Source organism: Notolepis coatsorum (assembly GCF_963971535.1).
Source record: "Notolepis coatsorum genome assembly, chromosome: 12".
NCBI classification, from domain to species: domain Eukaryota; kingdom Metazoa; phylum Chordata; class Actinopteri; order Aulopiformes; family Paralepididae; genus Notolepis; species Notolepis coatsorum.
In genome coordinates, this window is record NC_140176.1 from 73,917,305 (window position 1) to 73,942,305 (window position 25,001).

General features: G+C 44.2%; 1 protein-coding gene across 1 annotated transcript in view; it reads right to left on the bottom strand.

The window, feature by feature from the left end:
• The window catches only part of col11a1a (collagen, type XI, alpha 1a), a 118,384-nt gene extending 96,062 nt beyond the window's left edge, over positions 1-22,322 (bottom strand). Inside the window, 4 exon segments of the mRNA XM_084325885.1 lie at positions 4,827-4,989; positions 8,878-9,091; positions 12,070-12,234; positions 21,943-22,322. Coding sequence (XP_084182011.1) covers positions 4,827-4,989; positions 8,878-9,091; positions 12,070-12,234; positions 21,943-22,060 — 660 coding nt within the window. The 5' untranslated portion in view covers positions 22,061-22,322.
• Between the last annotated feature and the right edge of the window lie 2,679 nt (positions 22,323-25,001).

Below are 25,001 nucleotides of genomic sequence, written 5' to 3' on the forward strand. Positions count from 1 at the left end.
CGTCAGTAGGGGAGTAGATGAGGGAGAAGTGTCTGAAGGGGCCATGAAAGACTCTCATTCATCCACAGAGCTGCTACTTGTGAGCAGGGCCCTGCCCAGGACACCACAGACCTCTGGGCCATACTGCCCAGGACACCACAGACCTTGGGCCATACTGTCGAGGAACCATAAGAAGCCATTCTACAAATAAAATGTATGGATGTATTTATGTGATCTGTCGTTTGGTTTCAACATATGGAAATAAGGTCAGAGGTGAGAAAGACGAGGCCTTTACATTCCCCACATCTACAATAGGTGAGAAAATGAGTTGCTACTGAATAATGACCAAGTTTAAAAGATGTATGATAAAGATCTTGATAATCACAGTTCCAGAACCGTGTACCATTTACCCAGTGGTGGCCATTTAGCTAATTCTTTTATTTTTTCAAAATGTAATTTCCGACCAAAGTTAGTGGTTAGTGAACTCTATTTGCTCAATTTAATCAATGTCAGGGAGGTGAATTTTCTTCAAAAGATGAGAAGGTCGACACATACAAATAATTAAAAATGAATACTACACCATTAGCAAACCAACTATATGTTCACATTTTAGAATCGACTGAATTGAAAGTGAATTAACCCCCAAACCCTGTTTCACCCAAGAATGAACCTTGTTTCCTTCCCGTGTACTGTATGTCCCAGAATGCACCAGGGCCCTCTGGATATCCACCTATGAGCCCAGGACAGAGAACAGACTGGGGGCCTGTTCCAAATGCTCTCTCCTCTCTCTCTCTCTCTCTCTCTCTCCTCTCTCTCTCTCTCTCTCTCTTCTCTCTTCTCTCTCTCTCTCTCTCTCTCTCTCTCTCTCTCTCTCTCTCTCTCTCTCTCTTTCTGTCTGTCGTCTCTGTCTGTCTGTCTGTTCTCTACTCTCTCTCTCTCTCTCTCTCTCTCTCTCTCTCTCTCTCATCTCTCTCTCTCTCCTCTCTCTCTCTCTCTCTCTCTCTCTCTCTCTCTCTCTCTCTCTCTCTCTCTCTCTCTCTCTCTCTCTCTCTCTCTCTCTCTCTCTCTCTCTCTCTCTCTCTATCTCTCTCTCACCAACACAGAGCCAGGCCTGTTAGCAGCCTCATGGCTCTCATGTTATGGCTCTCATTTAAAAAAAAAAAAAAAAAACTGTCCAGTGCCCAACTCCTGACTGGGGCCACTATTTTTCCTACAAGTGCCCTGCTTCAGTGCCCTGTCATACATTTAATCAACACTGGCAGGGGATATGAAGGAAGCGAGGAAGAAAGCTGCTTTGCAATACATTTGCACTGAGAGGCTTTATAGTTGAAAGTGACAAGTAGTGTGTTGACACAAAGAACTTAATCTTAGTCGTTAATTGAAATTATAGGCTAAAAAGACAAAACTACTGAGCAGCATGTTGGAAGAATTTTAAAAGCCTCTCATATTTCTCGGTCCATAACCTCAAAAATCTAAATGGCAATAAATGTCATGTCATCAAGACTCGACTCTTGCCGCTATGACCTTCACAGACGGAACACCATTAGATCGTCTGCATAACGAATCAGTCGGTACTCTGTATGTTATAAAACATGCCCCAGACAATTTTAAACGTCTGACTGAAGCCTGCAGAGACCAGGGTTTCACAGATTCAAAAATGGATTAGAAATAGATAAAAAAAAAGAAAACTACAAAACAGCTTCCTCGTCACAACTTAATTATGTATATAAAATGTATAATTATGTATGTAGAAAATACATCCAAAATGTCACCCTTACCTTACTTACAACTTAATTACTAATATTGATTTACTGCCCAGTCCTCACGCTATACTAACATACAAAACAATAATCTGCCTTCCGAGATATCGTCGGTCCCCAGCTCCCCCAGGTCACCGTGGCGATGACATAGCAACACTGGAAACACTCTGATGACTCGGAGGCAGCCGGATCAGCAATCAGTCAAAGCATGGCACCAGAAGAATGACTGGTCATTCTTCAGCCGACGATAATAAAAAAAAAACAGCACTCTGGTCACAAGCAAACACAGCCCTCCGTTCTGTATCCACGGTGTGTGACCTTTGAGACCCCCCCCTTCCCCCCCCCAGAACACGGTGTGACAATTCAGCCATTGTCATTGACACCTTCTGGACACCATGTCAGCAGTAGCTATCCCCCCCTGGCTGAACTGTGTCTTGTTAGAGCAGAGAGGCAACACACATGAGAAGTAGAACAAACAACACGGTCCACAAAGGAGACACTCCAAAACAAAAAGAGCACGAAACCCAGAATGTCTGGAGTTATAAACTGAACCAACAGGGTTGACGCGCTGGAAGCGCTGGCGAAGGAGAGGGGAAACAGGGGGGCAATTGAGAGAGAGAGACGTGGGTCAATGTCCTACAGTCTGACCACAACAAGAATGTCAGCAGTGACAATCGAGTTGTAATTCACACAGTGCAGAATGCATGGGGCACCGGTGTGTTCAAAGCAGAAACAATGGCGCCAACACCAGATGTTTACCCGCAGGAAAGTTAATTGGCGCTAGTGTTTTATTTTTAAGAGAGGCTCTTCTGTGCCAGGGCGGCTAATTCTCTCCTTGAGAGAGAGAAGTGAATGTATCAAATTATATTATATTATAATATATAACATTAGAGTGTTCATGTGGGCACCACAAGAAATACCATGCAACAGCTTGTGTTTGGCACGGAGGGTAATGCAAGTTCATCACAGTGTCAAGTACAAGCTAATGTTAAATGACATTCACCGTAATCTAACCTTGTGTCTCCTTTTCCAAAAAATCTATTTGAGGTCAAGGCACCAGTAAACCCACCCATTAAAATACCAGCATAAGGAAGCATTCCAACGAGACCAGTTGTGTGTGTGTCTCTCTCTCTCTCTCTCTCTCTCTCTCTCTCTCTCTCTCTCTCTCTCTCTCTCTCTCTCTCTCTCTCTCTTGCTCTCGCTCTCTTGCTCTCTCGCTCTCTCTCTCCCTCTCTCCCTCTCTCTCTCTCTCTCTCTCTCTCTTGCTCTCGCTCTCTCGCTCTCCTCGCTCTCCCTCTCTCTCTCCCTCTCTCTCCCTCTCTCTCTCTCTCTCTCTCTCTGAACCCCTAACCTGTGAATTGAAGCCATAACAGCAGGCTGCAGCGCCCAAGAACAAGAGGCTCCGGAGGCTCTAAGTGTCTCTAATTACAAGTTAAAGAGAGCCTCCAGCAAAGGGCCTGTGACTGGTCAGAGGTTTGCCACAAGCCACATGAAGCGTTCAACAGGGTAAACTCTAAACACCATGAAGGGGCCGCCGGTTGCGGACGGCCTTCGTGGGCATGTTGACATTTTGGAGATCGGGAAAGGTGGTAAAGGGATGGGATGATCAAATGGTCCATATAGGAATACATGAAATACACGGAGGGCTTAGTGAGGCACTTTGGAGAGGAGCAGGGTAAAAGTGTAGGGGTTTAAGCCTCCTTTGAAACCTGTCTAAGCATGTACCGTATCCATTCGGTCCACTAGCGGCCTTTACATACGCCACCTCTACTCTTCCCAAACCACTGCAACAGAATGCTAGTAGCCAATTCAATAATATAAAGGAATATATAGACAGGAAGTGTAAACCACGATGAATACATGATTATGAAATATAATTCTCAAACAATGTATTATCAGAGTTCAATGTAAAAATAAAGAACTATGGTACTTGATGCCGATGATGAATGAGATTCCTTGGCGGCTTCTGCGCTGCCGTATGCCGTTGTCAAGCTACAGTACACCACAGCGCCAACTGACCACACACACAATACTTCAGATATATGAAGGTTCCTCGTGAAGGTCAAGTGTGCCAGGAACATCTCGGAGCCCACAGTTCAGGCCACTGGTTTCTATTACCTTCACATTCTTCTTCAGCGACATCAAAGGGTGTCTGGCAAGGCATGACTGGGGATATATACGCAATCCTGCTCCTCTTTCATTGAAGCGCTTTTTCACAGAACAGCTACTGTAAAACCAACTTTGTCAAACAGGGAAAAGTTGTGCAAATCTGTGCATCACTTATAAAGTCAAGATGGGCAATTGGTGGTGGAGTGTGAGAGGTTGTTCACAGATTTTGTGTCCAAGGATCTTCTTTGTTCTCATTAAGTCTAATTTAAGTTAAATAAAAATACCTTTCTCCTTTGTAGTCCAGTCCACACATAACACTGTCATTAACAGTCTTTAGAATTGATCTATCTCAAGCTCCGTCCCCTTTTCTTGATCCTCCAATCGCAAACTGTTGCCTCCCTCGGACAAACAAAGAAAGTACCTCAGACAAACAAACAAAGCGACCATTGGGATTGGAGGATCGAGAAAAGAGGGCAGGGTATTGAGATAGGTGAATTGTTACCTCTTAAGAGATATAGCCCATTTCACATTTTATGGCTTTGTGCTGGGAGCTGGGAGCTGGGAGCTGGGAGCTGGGAGCTGGGAGCTTCCTTGGAAGAGATTACCAGTCAATCATGATGCAGTCAATGCAACAGTGGAACTTTTACTCTCGTGTGACTCAGACTGCTAAAAGTCTCCACTTCAAATCTCTTTCAGACTCATTAAATCACTTATTTTGCTCTGGGAACAACGATCTGTATCGAAGCAATGACTGTGTATTATTTTTGTATGTATCTGAACATCTGAACTTCTCTGTTGAAACTGAACATTGGTTTTCAACACAGAATATCTCAATAAAGCCAAATACGCAAATCCTACTACAACTTACTGAGTAGGCCTATGGTGGCTATAACTGTATATCAGCAACACGTGATATCCGTCACCCACGACGCTCACACAATCTGGAAGGTTAATTCTATTTTGAGGGTCCAACGTTACCTGGAAGACCTCCTCATCCAAGAGCCTGGTGCCGAACACGGTGATGCCTTCGGTGTCGATGGTGGCGCCATCGCTCCTCAGGAGGGGCTTGGTGATCTTCTTCTTGCAGTCCACGATGATGGTGACCGTCTGCTTCTCCACACTGATGGCCACGCGGTGCCACCTGGACCAAGACACAACAAGTAGAGGGAATCAGTGTTGTTGTTGTTGTTTAAAAAAGTTTTTTTTTTAAAAAGAAGCCTATCTGATTTCTCTGCACAAGTGACACCCTATAGTGAACCCCGATGAAGGAACATGGTTGTATGTATTTCATCATAATAATACATTTTACTCTTCCAACGAACCCACGTGTTCAAGAAGTCCGCCCCCCCCCCTCCCCCTAAGTCATTTCAGTTAATTTCATTTCAGAGAACCTCCACCAATACTTTTTTTAAGATGATCTTGTATCTTGTATGTATGTATTTTTTTTAATATACACGAACAAACTAATTTCTACTTAAAACTTGATTAGAATGTTGGAACAAATTGACGTGCATATTTTGTGTATGATCCACTTTCAACCTTTTACATGTGCAGACATATTGATACATGAGGGTCAAGCATTACTAGTAGGAGGATGAAGCTCTGAGAAGTCACACGTAACAACATCATCCATTCCTAACCGTTTAATAAACACAGTTTATGCGGGCAGTGCACAACGAGCACAGTACATTCTGCCGCGTTCACTGGACGGGCAAACGCTGACGAGCGAGAGTTTAGTTCTTAAACCGTGCATCACTGAGTGATTGTGGAACGTGCGTGTGGAAACCGTTAACGCAAACACTGCTATCAGGATCCCAAGGGACTGAATTTTGCTTATCATAATATTCCGATTGACACCCCACCCAGAAATCAAAAGGGTTAACCGGGGTCACACGTGAAGACCGACACCTCCTAATCATCGTACATCTGGCCCGTCGAGAAGCCCCCTTCGGGACCAATTCGCCACTGCAACTTAGAAGGGGGCTATCGCATACCGGGCGGCAGTGGACCACATTCTTGCCCCCACACTCTGGCCCTGTTTAACACAGGATTACACTCATTAAACTCCAAACTTAATCCTCCTTCTGGGTTACCCGGCATGACAGACACGGTGAACATTGTGGAAAGTGTGTGTCAGGATTCAGGAAAAGGCCGGGCTTGGCCCGAGCAGGAGGCCCACAGTCAAAACATTGTTCTCAGGTGGAGGAGGAAGAAGACCCGGCACTCCACTGGAGCTCAATATTGGCGCGAGCAACAAGAGAAAATAGGGCATATAATAAGAGTTTTGCTCAAAAGTGACATATACACTGTCTGACGAAATTACAGGTGGCATGACAAAGATACTCACAATGGATTATTAATTAAACTATTAGCTAACTGCAGTTATTTCTTACGGAATTGTAGCATTTTAGATTGCATAGTAATATCGTCACTTTGAGAATTGAAAATCAAGTAACAGCTCCCCCCCTTAAAAAGAAAATGGATAGCCTCTAGAATTTTGCTTTGAAGCCCTTCATATCCCCCTAAGATGTCTGTGTACTGGGGTTTGATCATTCTTGTTTCTATGACGTTAAGACTGGGAAATGTTCAAGTCCACCGAGCACAGATATTCTGTGTGATATGGGGACATTCCAGGAGTAGCAATGGGGCTTAGTCGTGGCAAATAAACGTGCAACTCTCTCTCGGTTTCAGCATTACAACAGGAGGGATTACTGGGCGCATGGCAAAGGGAGCCAATGCAGGGCCTACTGTGTATGAAAAAGGCCTGAGAATAATGATTAAGATGGACAAATTGCAAATACTAACGCAAAAAAAAACATTGTGTTACTTATTTTTAATGTATGAGTGATTATAATAATAAATATTAAAGTATATAATAGTATACATTCCACAAAACTCTTCCGTTCTTTCCCCAAATAAAGATATTTTTCACATCAGCAATGTAGTCATACGTGTCTCTCTGTTGGAGCATAGCGTGTGTTTCCCTGTAGCGGTATCTACCTCCGAGGAGACTGTACACATGCAGCATTAGCTGTAGCCAGTCCAGGATTTTGGACGAGGCCGGGATTTGGAATGCTTCCAGGCCTTCTTAAACGCTAAAAAAATCCTCTACAGAGAATATTGCTCTTTAGACAGTGGGTCATAAAACTGCCCAGTGGACCAAGGTGCCCGACAGGGACGATGCTAAATAAGTAGGCTAGGAGGGTAACTCCCCTTCCCAGTGTTGCAACCCAGAGATGGAGATGCAGTGGTGTTTACAGGTGGCCAACTGCATACACAGGTATGTGTAACATTTACAAAGTCAAAACTCTTTCACTACATTCCATATCCTCTTATTATTATTATTATTATTATTATTATTATTATTATTATTATTATTATTATTATTATTATTATTATTATTATTATTATTATTATTATTATTATTATTATTATTATTATTATTATTATTATTATTATTATTATTATTATTATTATTATTATTATTATTATTATTATTATTATAGGTTTAGTTCCAGAACATCCAATTAACTGGTTATGACTTCCCTTTTGAGCTAAAAAAAATCAATACAAAATTATAATAAATAAACTGCACTCACATAACACACACATTACACAACACAAGGTAATTTTATTATTTTTTTAAGTTATAACATTCAAAGACAGCATAAAAAAAGCTCAAAAAATATATATAATATTTGCAAATTCCCAGCATCCTCTCTGTGTTTGTTTACTCTCTGCCACGAGGCTCATGTCGGCTAAGCCCCAGCTTCGAGTGGGAATTCTGGGATTTTCAAACCCGGGAGTGGATAACCGGGCCTCTGCTAAAAAGGCTAAGATTACTCTCTATGTAGCATCTGATTGGGGGAGGTAATCTAGAGGGTTAATAAGGAAGTTTTGTGTTACACCTCCCAAGCCCCCCGCCCAAGCCCCCCCCACCCAATGCGCGTGCGTCCCCCCCCCTCCACTCCTCTCCTTCCCTCCACCAACCCCCACCCCTCTTTAAAATAACAGAGGCAGAGAGTTCACGGCTAAGGTCAGGTTGCCCACAGCAATCCCTGCTGTGCCCCGATAATCCACTGTCTCTCACTTTCTGACCCGTCCCTGCGCCCCTGCACTGCTGGCTGGGAAACCCCCTGTGGGGAAGGATAATCTTGTGATGGGCTCCTGCAGCGCACTGAGGGGAAGATCTGACCGGCCTTGTTTTCTTATCAAAAGGCGGAGAGGACTCATAATTCTCATAATTGCGTTTTTTTTTAAACACTGTATCTCAACGTTGACTGAATGTAATTCGGACCACAAACCCACAAGACAGAAGACACAAGTGGACACACAATGATAACCATGACCGCCAGAGGATTATAAATGGTCTCTACAGTAACTTGGTGACAGTCATTGTGCACAGAGAGATTCTCTGGAAGGAGCCGAAAGCTGTGAGAGATGTTGGCCTCAGTTTGACTTGAGGAGATATAAACAATCCTAATCCATTTTCAACTTTGACCCCAGTCTCCCATCCCCCCACCACCGCCCCTCCCTCTCTATCTAACAGTGGGGCTCGAAATGTAAACAGAAATTGCAGTTTATTTGCAGATGGACAGAACATGCATTCTTGATTATTTACTGATAGGTTGGATAGGACAACTTTATATATATGTGAGTGAGTGAGTGAGTGAGTGAGTGAGTGAGTGAGTGAGTGAGTGAGTGAGTGAGTGAGTGAGTGAGTGAGTGAGTGAGTGAGTGAGTGAGTGAGTGAGTGAGTGAGTGGCTGAGTGAGTGAGTGAGTGAGTGAGTGAGTGAGTGAGTGAGTGAGTGAGTGAGTGAGTGAGTGAGTGAGTGAGTGAGTGAGTGAGTGAGTGAGTGAGTGAGTGAGTGAGTGAGTGGGTGGGTGAGTGAGTGAGTGAGTGAGTGAGTGAGTGAGTGAGTGAGTGAGTGAGTGAGTGAGTGAGTGAGTGAGTGAGTGAGTGAGTGAGTGAGTGAGTGAGTGAGTGAGTGAGTGAGTGAGTGAGTGAGTGAGTGTAACCAGACTTACTTCCCGTCCGCCAGGTTGAGGGTGTGGAACAGGGGGTAGTCCTCGGGCGCTGGCTTGCCGTTCTGGTCCTCGTACAGGAAGACGGGCGAGCGGCCCAGCTCCATGCCCAGCTGCTGGACACCCTGCTCGCTGTAGATGGACAGCAGGAAGGACTGCAGGCCGGCCTTGGGACGCAGCGTGGTCAGGATGGAGAAGTCCTCAGGGAACACGCCGTCTGGACACACCCACGGGACAGACAGGGAGAAACACCACAGGGTCAGGGGTCAGGGGGACAAGCTGAGGACACGTCCACGTGTGAACTGATATTCACATGAGCACCGTGTGTCAGGCCAACAGTAATACCATAGTAATGATCTCATTTAAACCTTGATATTGATTTTACATGGTATGTATATAGGGAGCTGAAAGTCATGTGTTTTTGTGACCAATCAGCGTCCTTTGAGGAACCACTTGAGGCTACGGGCAAAGATACTCTGCCAAGGACCGGCCCTATTCCAAACAGTTTCAAAGGACGACTTCCCAGATGGTTCTGTGTAACAGAGCAGCTGGTGAGGTTCAAGTTATTGTTGGTAAAGATGCACTGATATATCTGGACAAAATCAATATCGGCCGATTTGGGCTTTAAAAATCACAACCAGGAACGGACTGATTTTGATGGCTGATTGTAGACAGGGCCTTTTCTGTGGCCCGTGTACTGTAAAACTGAATAAAACTACGAGGATATTTGTTAATTTATCCTTCAGCTGACATGGTTGTGTAATTTATTTGTTACACAATTGTTGTAATTCCCCTACACTCGTTGCTTCACTGTCCGCAGGCCTGCAGGGCTGTCTGAGATGATCAACCTGTTTTGTACCTGCATTTTGGACTTAAAGTATTACAACAATTGACATTGGCCGATACAGGTGGGATATATTGGTATTATCAGCCTTAAAATAACACACACACACACACACACACACACACACACACACACACACACACACACACACACACACACACACACACACACACACACACACACACACACACACACACACACACACACACACACACACACACACACACACACACACACACACACACACACACACACACACACACACACACACACACACACATATGGATGCATCCTGATTAGTAATTGACCTATAGGTCATTAGACAAGTGGGCATCAGTATACCTCCATTATACTGTAGCCCTTGAACCTCTCAAATCAAATCAGCCATAATCATTCTTTTTTCAAATACCAAAAATGAACCCCTAAAGAAATCAAATGAACAGCAAACTTTTAAGAGTGTTCTGTTCTGCACAGTATCCTCCATCAGGAAGAAATTAAGACATTATAATCTAATAAATATTAAAATACATGAAATGGCCACAATGTCTTGTGGATTATTCCAAATGACAGACATGTTCACTGTTTTACCAGCTATATAGATTTTGGGACAAAAAATACCCTTACATAATAGTTGGTTACGGTTAGCTGCCATAGTGGCTAGTAAGCCCTAACCAGATTCTGGCAGCATTCAGCTGGTTGTGCCAGTAAGTTCCCAATATTCAGCCTAGTTTGGCTTGTAGAATAATTTCAAATCACTGAACAAACACTAAGTTGTCCTATGTAACTCAATGGGTAGAGCATGGCACTGTATTGTCAAGGTTTGCACTGGGTCTATCCATGCTAGAAATGGACACACTCACAGTATACACAGATGGTTCTGTGTAACAGACCATCTGGTGAGGTTCAAGTTAAGTTGGTAAAGATGCACTGATCTTTACCAGATGCACTGATACTGTATATCGGTCAACACACAGTATACACAGTGTTATGAATGTATAGATGTATCATGTAGCAGTACTGTCTATCTGTATGTCATGTATGTCATATATGTTATGATTAATTGAAAATGGGGGACCCTGATGTAAACAAGACGAAAGTCTTTCTCTGGTCTGCATCCCCTTAACAATTGTGTGTATTGAGCTGTACTGTATTGTACCCATTCTGCAATCTGTTACAATTTTCAATCAATCAAGTGCAGCGAGGCACTTCAGATAAAATTGTCATCCGCCAAACGGCATTCATACATGTTAAATCAAATCATCCACCAAATAGCATTCATACATGTTAGATCAAATCATCCACCAAACAGCATTCACACATATTAGATCAAATCATCCACCAAACGGCATTCACACATATTAGATCAAATCATCCACCAAACGGCATTCACACATATTAGATCAAATCATCCACCAAACGGCATTCACACATGTTAGATCAAATCATCCACCAAACAGCATTCACATTTAGATCAAATCATCCACCAAACAGCATTCACATTTAGATCAAATCATCCACCAAACAGCATTCACATTTAGATCAAATCATCCACCAAACAGCATTCACATTTAGATCAAATCATCCACCAAACGGCATTCACACATATTAGATCAAATCATCCACCAAACAGCATTCACACATGTTAGATCAAATCATCCACCAAACAGCATTCACATTTAGATCAAATCATCCACCAAACAGCATTCACATTTAGATCAAATCATCCACCAAACAGCATTCACATTTAGATCAAATCATCCACCAAACAGCATTCACACATTTAGATCAAATCATCCACCAAACAGCATTCACATTTAGATCAAATCATCCACCAAACAGCATTCACACATTTAGATCAAATCATCCACCAAACAGCATTCACACATTTAGATCAAATCACCCACCAAACAGCATTAATACAGTATGTTAGATCAAATCAACCACCAAACAGCATTCACATATATTAGATCAAATGATCCACCAAACAGCATTCATACATATTAGATCAAATCATCCACCAAATAGCATTCACATTTAGATCAAATCATCCACCAAACGGAATTCACATTTAGATCAAATCATCCACCAAACGGCATTCACACATGCAGGCTTCAGCCACAGTGACACCCAGTATCTGCACTCTTCTCACTAGTCAGCCAAGCTGTCCCTCCGGCAGAGACTCAGATCACATCACTCAGTGGAAGCTAAAAAAAAACATCAAGACATAATCTGACGGACTTGGCGAGCGCCACAACAGGCCACATTTACGCAGCCTGCGCCCCGAGGAGGAGGAAGAGAGAGAATAGCGATAGAGGAGGGATGAAAAGACTTGGGGTGGGGGTTTATCTCACCTGGGAAGAACTGCTTGGTGGGGGCACTGATCTGGGCCTGCTTGGTTACTCGGTAGGCTGTGTCCGGGGTCGATCCTCTTCGGTTTGCGCAAAATCCTGTTGTTTTCCTCACTCCTTCGGGGGCATTGTGAAATTCTAATACTTTGAGCACGTCCACTTCTTCCGCTGTAAGGAAAGAGATGAGATGAGACAGAGGTTAGATGGTGGTATTTATTGTGCTGCTGTGCCTAGTCCAAATTTAAATAGATGTATATAAATGATCCACTCCCACTCTCCAGGGCATTTACAACAAGCGGTGCATGGGCAAGGCTAAGAGAATTATCAAAGACTCCAGCCACCCAAACAACTGCCTCTTTGAACTGCTGCGATCAGGCAAGCGATACCGGAGTCTCATGGCAAGCACAGAGAGACTCAGAAGAAGCTTCTATCCCCAGGCCATCAGGATGCTCAACGAACAATAACACTATACAACAACCATCAGATGCACTCACAGCACACACATCCACACGCACACACTCACTTTAAACATACAACTCACTGCAGCACCCACTTTAACCACTTTAGTACACCTAAGCACACTTTATATTTATCGGTAAAGGATTTTCACTACAACCCATACCTCATTACACCTTACTGTAAATTATATTGTACCTAAATTGTACCTCATCCCACTTCTGCTTTGCACTGTATAGTATATTGTATGGTAACTCAGTTACTTCTACTCTACATAGAGCATTGTATGTATATAGTATACATATACTGAACATTTTTGTCCACGTACTTGACTTCTATTTTATACTTGCTATACTTATTTTATTATCTATCTTTGCCTAGCACAGTCTCTGGAGCGAAACAGAAAGAAGCATTTTGTATAAAAGTATTCTGTACTTCTGTATGACAACTAATAAAAAAAACTTGAAACTTGAACTTGAAATGTACTTTCTGCAGCGATGAGATCATCTCTGAGTTAGGGCTGGGCAATAAAACAATAACAATAATTATTGCGATATATTTTTCCTCTATATAAATATGAAACGTGGTCAATATTCTTTTTTATTATTATATTTTTTTTATGAATGCCAGTTATATGCCAAGTTTTTATTGTTATACAGTTCGTGTTCATGTTCTACCTCAGATTTGTGGACAGACTTGTCTTTCTTGCCCACAACTTAAAGTAATGGATTTGCTTGTCCAAATGACAATACTGACCAAATTGAGATTTATTTTTATAAATCACCCTTTTGGATTGGACTCAATGAAAGTGAATGGGAGAAAGGATTTCTGACTCCACATTTTACTTCTCACTGGTGTAACCGGGGTCTACCAGAGTTCATTCTGGAGCCTTGGTGCCGCGGCGAATATGTGTTTTACTGTATACACGATGGATCAATCAAATGAGCGATTTTTTCGAATGGCGATCGGAAATTGGAATAAACCATTTGGATACCATCTGACCTCAGGTAAGGAATCTATGTTATCAGTCTTAGGATAATCAGACTCGTTTTCACGGATATATAAGCGTTTCCCCTATGTGATATAGCTGTTTTGACTGTAAAAGCCATCAGGAAATAAGAGCAGCGATTATCAGCGTGCGTGCGCACACATATACTATCGATCATCTAGCGTTTATTTGAAAACGATTCATAAATAGGCCGACAAATGACAACGTTCTGGAATATTCCAGTAAAAGACGATTATCATAGAATGGGTTGTTTTTTCCGGGAAAAACGGGTGATTTTCAAAATGCTATCAAACGGAAATGAAGCGATAAAAAAACAATCTGCCTTGACAATGTTGACTGGAAAATGAGTCTTTGATAAGCGACAGGCAGATTAGACACATAGCCATAATTTAAAACATAGATTAGGCGATATTAAGTTAACATTGGAGTGGATGGTGGCATTCAAGGGGGTAAAAAGGAAAACACGGCTGGCAATCAAAGTGTTAATGCCAGTTATAAAAGTTGTATTGTTATACAATTCGTGTTCATGTTCTACCTCAGATTTGTGGTTTGGCAAGTAGGCCTAGTTTGGCATGTTCTGACAATAAAGAATATTCTGAACCACAATTAATTAATTAGGTTCATTATGCGGCACATCGATGTTCAATTACATGAGACGTAACATCATGGAAATTACATGACAGCGACGGCTGCCTGACATTGACCTAGGACTACTAGGAACCCAAGGAGGACAATAACACTACCTGATGCATACTGCACCTTATGTGACACTGTGAATATATATTTCAGTTAGTTAGATAGTTAATTATATTGACCAATTTGTTTACACTGCTGTGTTGTTTTTTACTACCTGTACCCCACCCCCCTTCCCCCATGCTCAGTATATTTTTACTGTATTTATTTACTGTATATTTTATTTAATTTTTATTCTATTTTACTCTACTCTTATCCTAGGCAACTTGATTTGATTTGTGTTATTATTCGAATTCGTGACCTGTCCTGTCTAAATGTTTAAATGTTGAGCGATTTGCAGTGCCAAATTTCCCACGGGATAATAAAAGTATTTCTATTCTATTCTATTCTATTCATCTCCATACAAGTTTGTGTGATGCTGATGGCCGATCCCAGTACAGCAAAACATGTTTTTACAGCACACGCTTTCACAAATCATAAATCACTCTACTAACCGCTCATAGTAACCACAAACACGATCTCTATACCGAGCACAAAACACATCTCCATTTCATCCAAATGACACATTTATCACATTTTGTTTTGGCAACTAATGTTGTTCAAATACTACAGTTGTTCCACATGAATGAACCTAGATAGAAACAAATGAGCACCCTGGGCTCATTAAAACATGCCGGAGAGGGGGGGGGGGGGGGGGGGGGGGCAAAATAAAAACAGACCCTAAAAACTCACTCTAAGTCCTGAATCATAGTTGAGGAAGGACAAGCATCAGACATGCATGTATCGCAGATCTCCTCTCCTTAACTAACAACTCAGCCAAGGATCCTGGTTCAGGGGATGGGCATTTTGAGTAATATAGTAGCTGAGTACTCTAAAACGAGTACTCAAGTACTCAAAAGATGTATTTGGATGGCACAGACGCAGAACCAGTCATCATACAAACAAGTCTGATGTCTTCAACAGAATAGGAGTATTTTTCTCTGTTCAGTCTCGGACAAAAACAAAAAGCGATGTGCGACTTTTGGTTAGTATTTCACTAGTCTAAGTATAGGTGGTAATAAAACTAGTACTCAAGTAGGCTACTCAATTATACTCACGCCCATTACTTCCTTAACTAGGAGACGGCTGCCTGCAATCCTCCAGCCTCGTGTGACAGGAAACATCGCCATCAAAGCTGAACAAAGGTCCAAGGGGCCAACTAGGTCTTATAACACTTGGATAGGTTTACCTTGATAAAGGTCACCAGAGGAGCTTTTGGGTTTCCCCGTTCACTCCAATCTGATGCGGTTCACCTAAAGTGAGACAGCCCCCCACCCCCCAAATTGCCCATGGAGACCCATACCCATGGGAAAGCACTATAATCACACTGTATAATCAAAACACCTTCTCTCAGTGTCAGACCTTAGCTTGGCGATATGGATTGGGATCAATTCACTTCCAGTTCAATGAGTGGATTGAGGAAGTGGATTTTTGGCAAGAAAAAGTCATCCTATCCAACCTATAGTGACAAGTAAAGGAGGTTGAATGTTCCATCATCAGCTGGTAAACGTACATTTCCATTTCGATTTTGAATTCAAATTTGAATTGATACCAAACCTGGTTGGGAGTGGGAACAAAGTACCATGTTTTTAACTTGCGTAATACAGGGACACTATGAGAGGACCATTCAAGCAAAGCAGGCCTCTCCACGTCCGTGTAGGGTCTCACTTGGACCACAATGGGAAACAAGCCGTGGCTTTATTGTGTTATATCCATTTGACCAGCGTTATGACATTGTTATTGTTCAAATGTTGTCCTACTGTTGTGTCAATAAAGTATTCAATCAATTCAATCACTTCAGCAAGAACTAGCCCCGGGCAAAACCCCATTAAAACAAATAAGACAACAGCCGATTGTTAAGGGCAATAACTCCGATCTGTTTCCCTAAGGCTGAAAGAAGTGAGCCGGTGGTTGTCTTAAGGCATCGGCCAACACTTTTTCTGAGGGGGGTCTCAAGCTGCTGTTTGGGTTGGCACATGCGGGTCAACTCCATTCCCAGCGTTTCTTTAGCGACTTTATACAGGGGAAGGGTTCTTAAAAAAAATATTCTTGATTTCCCCTCCGTGCACACTTTGGCCGACATTCCAGCTGTGGCAGGGATAAGCAAACTATAACAGCCTGTTTCATTCTGCTCAATGGGGCATGGGGGGGCGAGGGGGGGGAGGGGGGGGGGCGAGTCCCTGTTTCAACATGAATCTAATTCCACTGCATGCATAAAAGGATGCCTTCAGTCCCTGTGTATACAGAGGGCTTGTACGAGACCACCGGCAGGTACTCGGTTCGGACCGGCGCTGCTATAATTGACGCCGCACTTCAAACCCAAAAGGGGCTCTTTAATTGTTGGAACAATTCAGATCTATGATTTATCTCAAGCAAGATACCACATAGAATGACATCATTAGCAGCATCTGCATTTTTACGACTTCCATTTTTGCTGCTAAAACTCTAGCGGTATAACTTAGGCTTATTCTCGTGCTCAATGATGAAGGAATTATCAGACAGGAGAAAAAAAAGAAAACACTACCATGGCCTGCATCTGGTCCCTCTGATCTCAGACGCAGTACAGTGCGCTAGAATGGACCAGATGTGTACCTCATGCAAAGAGGGTACCGGATGAGTGCTCTTCAACTTACATCACTCCCCAAAAACTCCTCCAAAGTGTCTCCAGAGGCTTGAGGAGCACCAGCGCCTACTCTCAAGTTTGTTTGAAAAAAGAAGCCGGTTGAACACCTCCAGCACCCCACCCCCCATAATCTCCTTTAAATGTCTCAAAAGCAAAAGGTCTGTCTCATCTATAATTCACACACACGCTGACTGTATATAACTCATCTATCAACCTGCCACAGTCTGATTCACTAACTTTAGTGACAGATAGGGAGCAAGTGTCACAGATACCTGCCACAGTCTGATTCACTCTCACACTCTCAAAGAACACCTACGGGAGACTGCAATTCGAAACTGGCCCCTGTAAATGTCCTAACCCAACCCCCTCCAATGTACAGTAAATGACCATGTATGGTTTTGTCAATATTCCAATGTACAGTTTTGCTGTACAGTGTCCCCCACCCCACCCACCCCTCCTACCCAACCCCCCCCCCCCCCCCCCTCGCCCCCACCCCACCTACCCAACCTCCTCCAATGTACAGTTTCTACGTCAAATGTATATACTCTCTTTTCTGGACTCTTTTTGTATCACAAACAGTACTGTATTTGCAAATCTGGTATGTCATAAATGTATAGATGTAGCAGTACTGTCTATCTGTATGTCGTGTATGTCATATATGTTATGATGAATTGAAAATGGGGGACCTGATGTAAACAAGACGAAAGTCTTTCTCTGGTCTGCATCCCCTTAACAATTGTATGTATTGAGCTGTACTGTACTGTACACATTCTGCAATCTGTTAATAAAGTTTTCAATCAATCAATCAATTCCCTAACTTTAGTGACAGATAGGGAACAAGTGTCACAGAACCACAAGGGCCGACTCTCTGAACACGCCTGTGAGCCGCCACTTGGGGCAAGAGTGGCTAACTGTGAGCGAGGTGAGCGGGCGAGGAGAGTGCGTGTTGAGTGAGTGAGAGAGAGTGCGTGATGAGTGAGTGAGTGAGTGAGTGAGTGACTGACTGACTGACTGACTGACTGACTGACTGACTGACTGACTGACTGACTGACTGACTGACTGACTGATCTGACTGACTGACTGACTGATGACTGACTGATGTTGACCGGTCTATGAGGTGCGTTGCATCTAAAAGAAACAAGCCAAGCAATGAAACAAAAATGAAAGGAGAAGAAAATGGAACAAAACCCTAATCACTCGGTAAGGGAGGACATCGCGGCCGACCAGCCAGCCCGTCCTGAGGAGCGACACGCAGCTACTCCGCTCTGGAGAATGAACTGAGGAGCCCTTTGTGAGTTCTCCTCACAAGGAGTGGCTCCTTTTCTCCAACTCGACGGCCCTCGCTCACACTTTCCAGATGTGGCTATTTGGGCCAGGGGACGACCCTCGCACAGAGGTGCCGAGAAAACGTCAACAGTGGACAATCCATTAAAGTGTGCAGTCTTTTTAAAAGTGTGCATCTGATGAGCGGGTGTGAGTTTGCCCTGGGCGCTGCGCAAACAGCCCCTGCATATCTCGCGGAGCTTGGGTGGCATGGGAAGGGGCCAGCCCCCCCCCCTACAGCCCAGCCTTCCCCCCAGCTTCCCCCCCAGCCACCATCCCCCAAACCCTCCTCAAGTAATCTGAAGATGAGGTGGGGAAAAGTGAGCAAACCCATCAGATCAGACAGGGTGTCCCTCTGTTGCTCACTCACAGGTGACTCCAGAAGTGATTATGCAAATTGAGGGTGCATGTGCGTGTCACGGAGGGAGGGGGGGGGGGGGGGGGGGGGGGGGTGTTACAGCCACATTAGCATGAAACACATATCGGCTCATTTCATGTGATACCTGTCGTGTTCACAGGTGCACTTTCGATGCATTATTTAAAGACGGCGTGTTCCAACAAAAGATAACATTGGTCGGATGGACTTCTAAATAACTCAGGGTCGGCTAAACACATGATTACAGGACCCGGGCAGCGTATAGGTGTCACACAATCTTCCCCTATGTCATTTTCAGCCAGAAAGGTGAAATTGGCTGGTTTAGAAGAAGAGGACCTTTTCACCTGCAGTACCCTGAGACTCTAATAATATCTTCAGCCAGCATGTCTTTCTGCACCCCCCGCCACACACACACACAGACACACTCACCAGTACTACGTACTCTCTCTCTCTCTCTCTCTCTCTCTCTCTCTCTCTCTCTCTCTCTCTCTCTCTCTCTCTCTCTCTCTCTCTCTCTCTCTCTCTCTCTCTCTCTCTCTCTCTCTCTTTCCCTCTCTCTACTTTGACTTCCACCACGCTCCCGGCTCAAACAAGACGGCTTTATGCTGCTGTCATACCAAGGAAACCTCACCGAGACCTACCCAGTTTCTTCAAAGCCCCCTCCCTTCCTCCTCCTCCTCCTCCTCCCTCCTCCTCCCCTCCCTCCTTTCCCAGTTCCTCTCTCCTTCTTCTTTCATTACCTCTCATTTTATACCTGTGTATATAGGGAGTATCAAAGCATGTTGTCGCGTACCAACTTCACCTTCAGAAAAGCCACAAGAAAACACAAAAAGTTGGAAATAAATTGCTTAATTACAAGAGACGACCTGAGAAAGGTGTGACTGTAATCATGCTCGGTTCAAAGCACTGTGTATAAAATAAATAAAAAAATGTAAACGTAGAGAAGCACCTGTATCTTTTTTTCAAGTAATGGCTTTGTGGAGGAACGGAGAAAAAATAAATAAAAAGCTTATCTCCAGAAATCTCCCCACTGTGACAGTAATTCTGTGACAGCTTGGACAGCAGGCGGCTGCTTGGCCTCCTGTATTCTGTTCATCATCTCACTTCAGCAACATATAGGGGAGAGAGAGAGAGAGAGAGAGAGAGAGAGAGGGCTAAAAAAAAATTCTAGCTTTGTCTGCTGGAATGCACATCTGAGCCTGTGCCCCAGGGGCTAAGAAAACGTGTCTGTACACCGCTTACTCCGAGGAGAGAGATGGCACCCTGCAGAAAAGCAGCTTGGTGTTCTATAAACATCAGGAGGAGACACTGACAGAAAGTCTAAAACACACGCAGAGCTCGTATGGGACACCAGTGGTTATACAAAGGAGAGGAGCGCTGTGAGGTTTGCCACAGCCTACAGGTTCCCATGCAGGCCAACGTTCTGAACAGCCGCAATTGACAAATGAATTGACAAAAAAATGAAGTGGCAAAATAAATAGATGTCTACAAATGAATGCATCACTGTGAATTAAGTTTCATTTGAAAAATAAATGTACAAAAAAAAGGGGAAAATATGTGGCAAGGTGGTATGCATATGGTTAAAAGCTAAATAATTATATTCAAATAAGAAAGGCAATGTAAGGCCTGTGTAATCCTGAACCCTGTGACTCAATGGTATTATGGGAGTAGGCTATCCCATATGCTAGCCTGCTCTTTGAAGACTAAAATAATAGGGAAGTGCGAGGAGTCGGACCATCATCAAATAACTGCACAGTACTTAGAGAGAGAGAGAGGGGGGACATTCCCACCGCGCGGCGCCCGCGCAGACAACGCGGCCTTGTCCTATAGAGCCTACCCAACATGTAAGTGCAAAGAGCAGGGGGGACAGCGGGCGCAGGGTGGTTTACTTTGCACACAAGTCGACTGTCTGTGTTGAGCTTCGGTGTGTGGACCGGGGCAGAGTGGAGAAAGGGTGCTCCTTTTTGGCAAGCGACGTGCTTGACCGCTCAAACCTATATTCACTGTCTGTGGCTGTGCGTCTCCGGACCTGCTGGGCGATGCGGCGTGCGCTCTTACGCGCGATGACCCGTGCAGCCAAAACCCGAGGGCTCTCCCTCCCGAGATCGATTCTTGTTGAAATTAGCATATTCACCGTCTTGTGAATATATGCCCCGAGGTGCAGTCGATCACATGTGTCACGAAATCAGTATTTTTCCTTTTCACTGTTTGTGAACTTGCTCTGTGACCCATGTGGAGGAGCGCGTAATATGCCGTTTGCATAATTAATGAGCGCGTCATTGTACTCTCGCCTATCCTCCATGATAAGGATACTTTCATTTCACTCATTTCCAAAGGGGGCATATTTATGATCATAACATGAAAGTGAACAACAACCCATATAACATGCAAATGCCGTGTATTATGATGACAAGAACATATCCAATAACCTATCCATTATTCACCAATGTCACAGCAGGCACATTCATATTTCAAAGGCATCATTCGCTGAACAGCAAGTCCAACTGCATCTATAACTCTGACAATGAAAGAGCTGCGCTGAGAGATTCAACGAGGCTATAAAGTCTAATATTATCTTGTCCTCAGGGCAAGAATAAAATTGACAGACACGTCTCAACAAACTGTGAAGTCGCAGTCTCTCAAATCGTGCAGAAGTCCACCTTGCTAACCGTGTCCATATACACCTAACGGACCACAGTTCAAACGAAGAGCTTTTTTCAGCAAAATACTTGAATCTTAGAGACAGACTTCAATTGGTTTACGGTTATTTAACAACCACGGTCAGTACATAGGGGACATGTCAGCCTGAGCTGTGACCACATACCAGCCAACTGCAGATTAATTAAATTAGGCAAAGTGTTCCAAAAGTGTTCCAACTTCAGAGTGGGCGCGTTTCATTCATGCGTAAAATCACCCCACAGTAATGGATATGTCGGCTGTGGTGCTTTGGAGAGAAACCAAAGTATTTGTAATTGTAACACAATGAATCACATTTCAGAACCTGAATGAATAGTTGCAGGTCCAACTTTGAGGTATTTTGTAACCGCACGGATCACTTTACCCGTGAGGATGGGCACTTGGATACATTTGTATCTGGCATTCAGTGGCTTCCACAGACCGCTAATAATAGGGGCCATTTCGCCCATAAGCCCTCTATAGTCGAGTCTAGTTTGGAGACGGTTCCCCGATACTGTACAATTGAAGAGTTGCCATCAAGCCTATCGCTGCCAATATCTCCATCATCTATTCCAGCAGTTACCAAGGTCCCCAGCTGGCGCAGCGGCGCTGCATGCGTCCCCCAAGCGTCCGTCCAATTCACTTAACACAACACGTTTTTCTGGACCCTACTATTCTTACCTGCTCTGACATGGGTCGCCTGTAGAACCAGGGTTAAAGTGATGAATGCGGTTACAGTGGAATCCATAATCCACCTTTTCGTTTTCCACCTTACAGTGGACCACCTTTGCATCTCCATGGTGGTCGGCGCCCACAAAAGTGAACCAAACTTGGGCGACTTCAAGTTATTTTAAATTTACGTCCCTTCCACAATCCCAAATGTGATGGAAACTGTACTACACAGCCATAAGTGAGGAGTTTTTTTGGCGCTTCTACCAGGCCCCCGATCTTCCTCCTCCTGTCCAGTGCCCAGGCTCCACACTGAAGGCGCTCGGGCTTTAATCAAAAGGCACAAAGTGTAGTCGCTGCACTTGGAGCCTCCTGCACCGACGGGAGGGCAGGGCGAGCACCGCGAACCAGACCCACGATTACAGGAAAATGACAAGGAGGGGAAAGAGACCCCGATTAGCAAATCACGGGGCTGGAAATTCTCCCTGGGATCCACCCATCAGCTTTGTACACACAAAAAAAACGTCCCCCAAATCTTCCCCGAGTGAATCCACTTGAGGGAAGAAAAAAAAAAGCGAGAGAGAGGGAGGGAGAGAGAGAGATAGAGAGGGAGAGGGAGAGACGGTCACCAGTTGGTCAGACGTCCCGGGAATGAACGGAATGGCACGTGGCGGGGCTGTTCTTACAATGCTGACAATGTCTTAGTTGCAGGTCAGTCTGTAGGACCTTACACCACCTGAGCTGGTACAACAAGGCTGATGCTATTTCCGGCAGATGAGCAATATTATTGACCTCATTATGATCAAAAATGCAAGTCAATTCATTAGGTCAGGTGTGTCTATAGGGTGAAGATAAGTAGATGTGTGCCGTTGATATCAGAACCAAATCTAATTAATCATTTTAATATTTCAAACATTAGAAACATTTGCCATACACGTTTTTTTTACGAGCTTTAATTTTGTGGACTACACTAATAGATGGAGCTAAGGTGGATACAATGATGTGCTTGTACACCTATATTAACGCTTTCACTGCCGCACTACCAAAGGGTGTCAGTGAAAGGGTTAAGCCACTGTCTGAACAGTTGCACCCACAGAGGGATGTATAGGAAAGGACACCTGAGGAGAGAGAGAGAGAGAGAGGATTTGGAGTCATTGAGAGCCGGTTCCCCTCTCACCGACATCCTGCCAGCAGGAATTGGCCATTACATCTGGAAGCTGGGGCTGGCCGCTCTCATGACATCATTACAGGAAGGCCAGTTGTAGTTTACCCCCCCCCCCCCTCCTCCTCCTCCTCCTCCTCCTCTTCCTCCTCATCGCCTCCCCTTCCTTCACCGAGACCTTTCTTCTCCTGATGCTCCAATTACCACCAGTCCCTCCTCGACCAGATTACACCTCAGCTCACCTTGACTGTGTCCCCCATATATGGAGATTTATTTGTGGTGGTCGCCCTGTCCATCACAATGTATCAGACGGGCCCATCACAAACATATTCTACTAACTGACCCGGCAGAGAGATGCACAAGATAGCGGTGCTGGTATCAGGTATTGGGCCGACACCGGTTTCAGAGAATTCAAATCTAATATCCAATGTCATGAAGCCACGTGTTCGATGTCAGAAATAAAAGCAAAGCGACTTGACTTGACTTTCTGGATTAATGGTTTGGCACATACAGTAGAAGCACGTTAGATACACCAAAGGATACAAATGGATTATATTATCTCAATAATTTTGACGAATCTGAAGGCGGCAGTAAACTGACTGTGGAGATGAACTGGTCCGGATGAGCAGGTCCTTAAACAAAATGACACATTGTGGAGCAAATGAAGCACCATATTGGCTTCGGCCGCTGTGCACTGCATGGTTTACTACTGAACTAGTCAAATTCTCCTCACACTGGCTCTCAATGTCTGATCATCTATGGCCGGTGCGAAGCCGCAGGGACTATGGAGCAATGTATTGAACTGTGGTTCTATTTCGGGGGAAGTTTGCCTTTGTTTTTCAGCATACTGGCGCCTCAAGTCTATACTGTTAAAGTAAATGGATCGGATCAATACTCAATATCGGCCGATACTTGATGTTTAGGACTCAGCATCAGTATATCGGCAAAGATGGAATGGTATCAGTGCATCTCTAGGCAGCAGTATTTCTGTGTTGCACGTACACAGTGCTTTCCAGTGCGTCTAACCCACACAAGGCCTGGCTGCCACCACCAGAAATAACTCAGAGAATTGTACACAGACCGTGTCCCTGTTTCAGGAGATTTCAGCTGAAGTAAAGGCAGTTGTAGTTGTTCTGAAAACACACACACACATCGTTTTTTACGGGAGGGAGATGTAGCTCACTGTTCTATGGCACAACAACCATACCATCAAAAGTTACATCGATGGCAGCCTGATAGGTGAATACTCTGTGGATATTATGCTTGGTGGATGAACTCCATACCTGTGTACACCCTCACGCAAACTACCCCCAGTCCCCACTCACTACTGTCTCATGTTTTTTTTTCATCTGCCACTGTGGCACAATGGCCATTCAGAGGCAGGGGCGGGTCCAGTGCTGAAGACAGCCACTTCCCTGTATCACTTGGCTCAGCTGAATGAAGGCATGGATCCTGACCAGATCCTATCTGTCAACCTGCTTGTCTTTCCAGAACGTTCTCTCCCAGGCCAATGGATATCGGGTGGTTCTCCTGGATGCTCAGTAGCACAGAGCAGGGTAATTGCCCTGTGATGGATTGGTGTCTAAAGGGGGCTTCACGGTACACCTTGCCTTTTCACGGTTCACAAACCAGGGTCCTTTTAGACAGCAGCGCTTGGCTTGGGATTATTTTCTCAGAGATGACAGTGGGTAAGACCCCATTGCCTCTGGAACCCTATATGTACATGAACCCTGTACACCTGGGATCAAACCTCACCAGAACCTCTGTGTCTCCCCTACGCGGTCTCCTTCTCAGCCTTCCTACTGTCTCAATAAAGAACCATCTCTCCTGTGTCTCCCTCTCAGCCTTCCTACTGTCTCAATAAAGAACCATCTCTCCTGTGTCTCCATCTCAGCCTTCCTACTGTCTC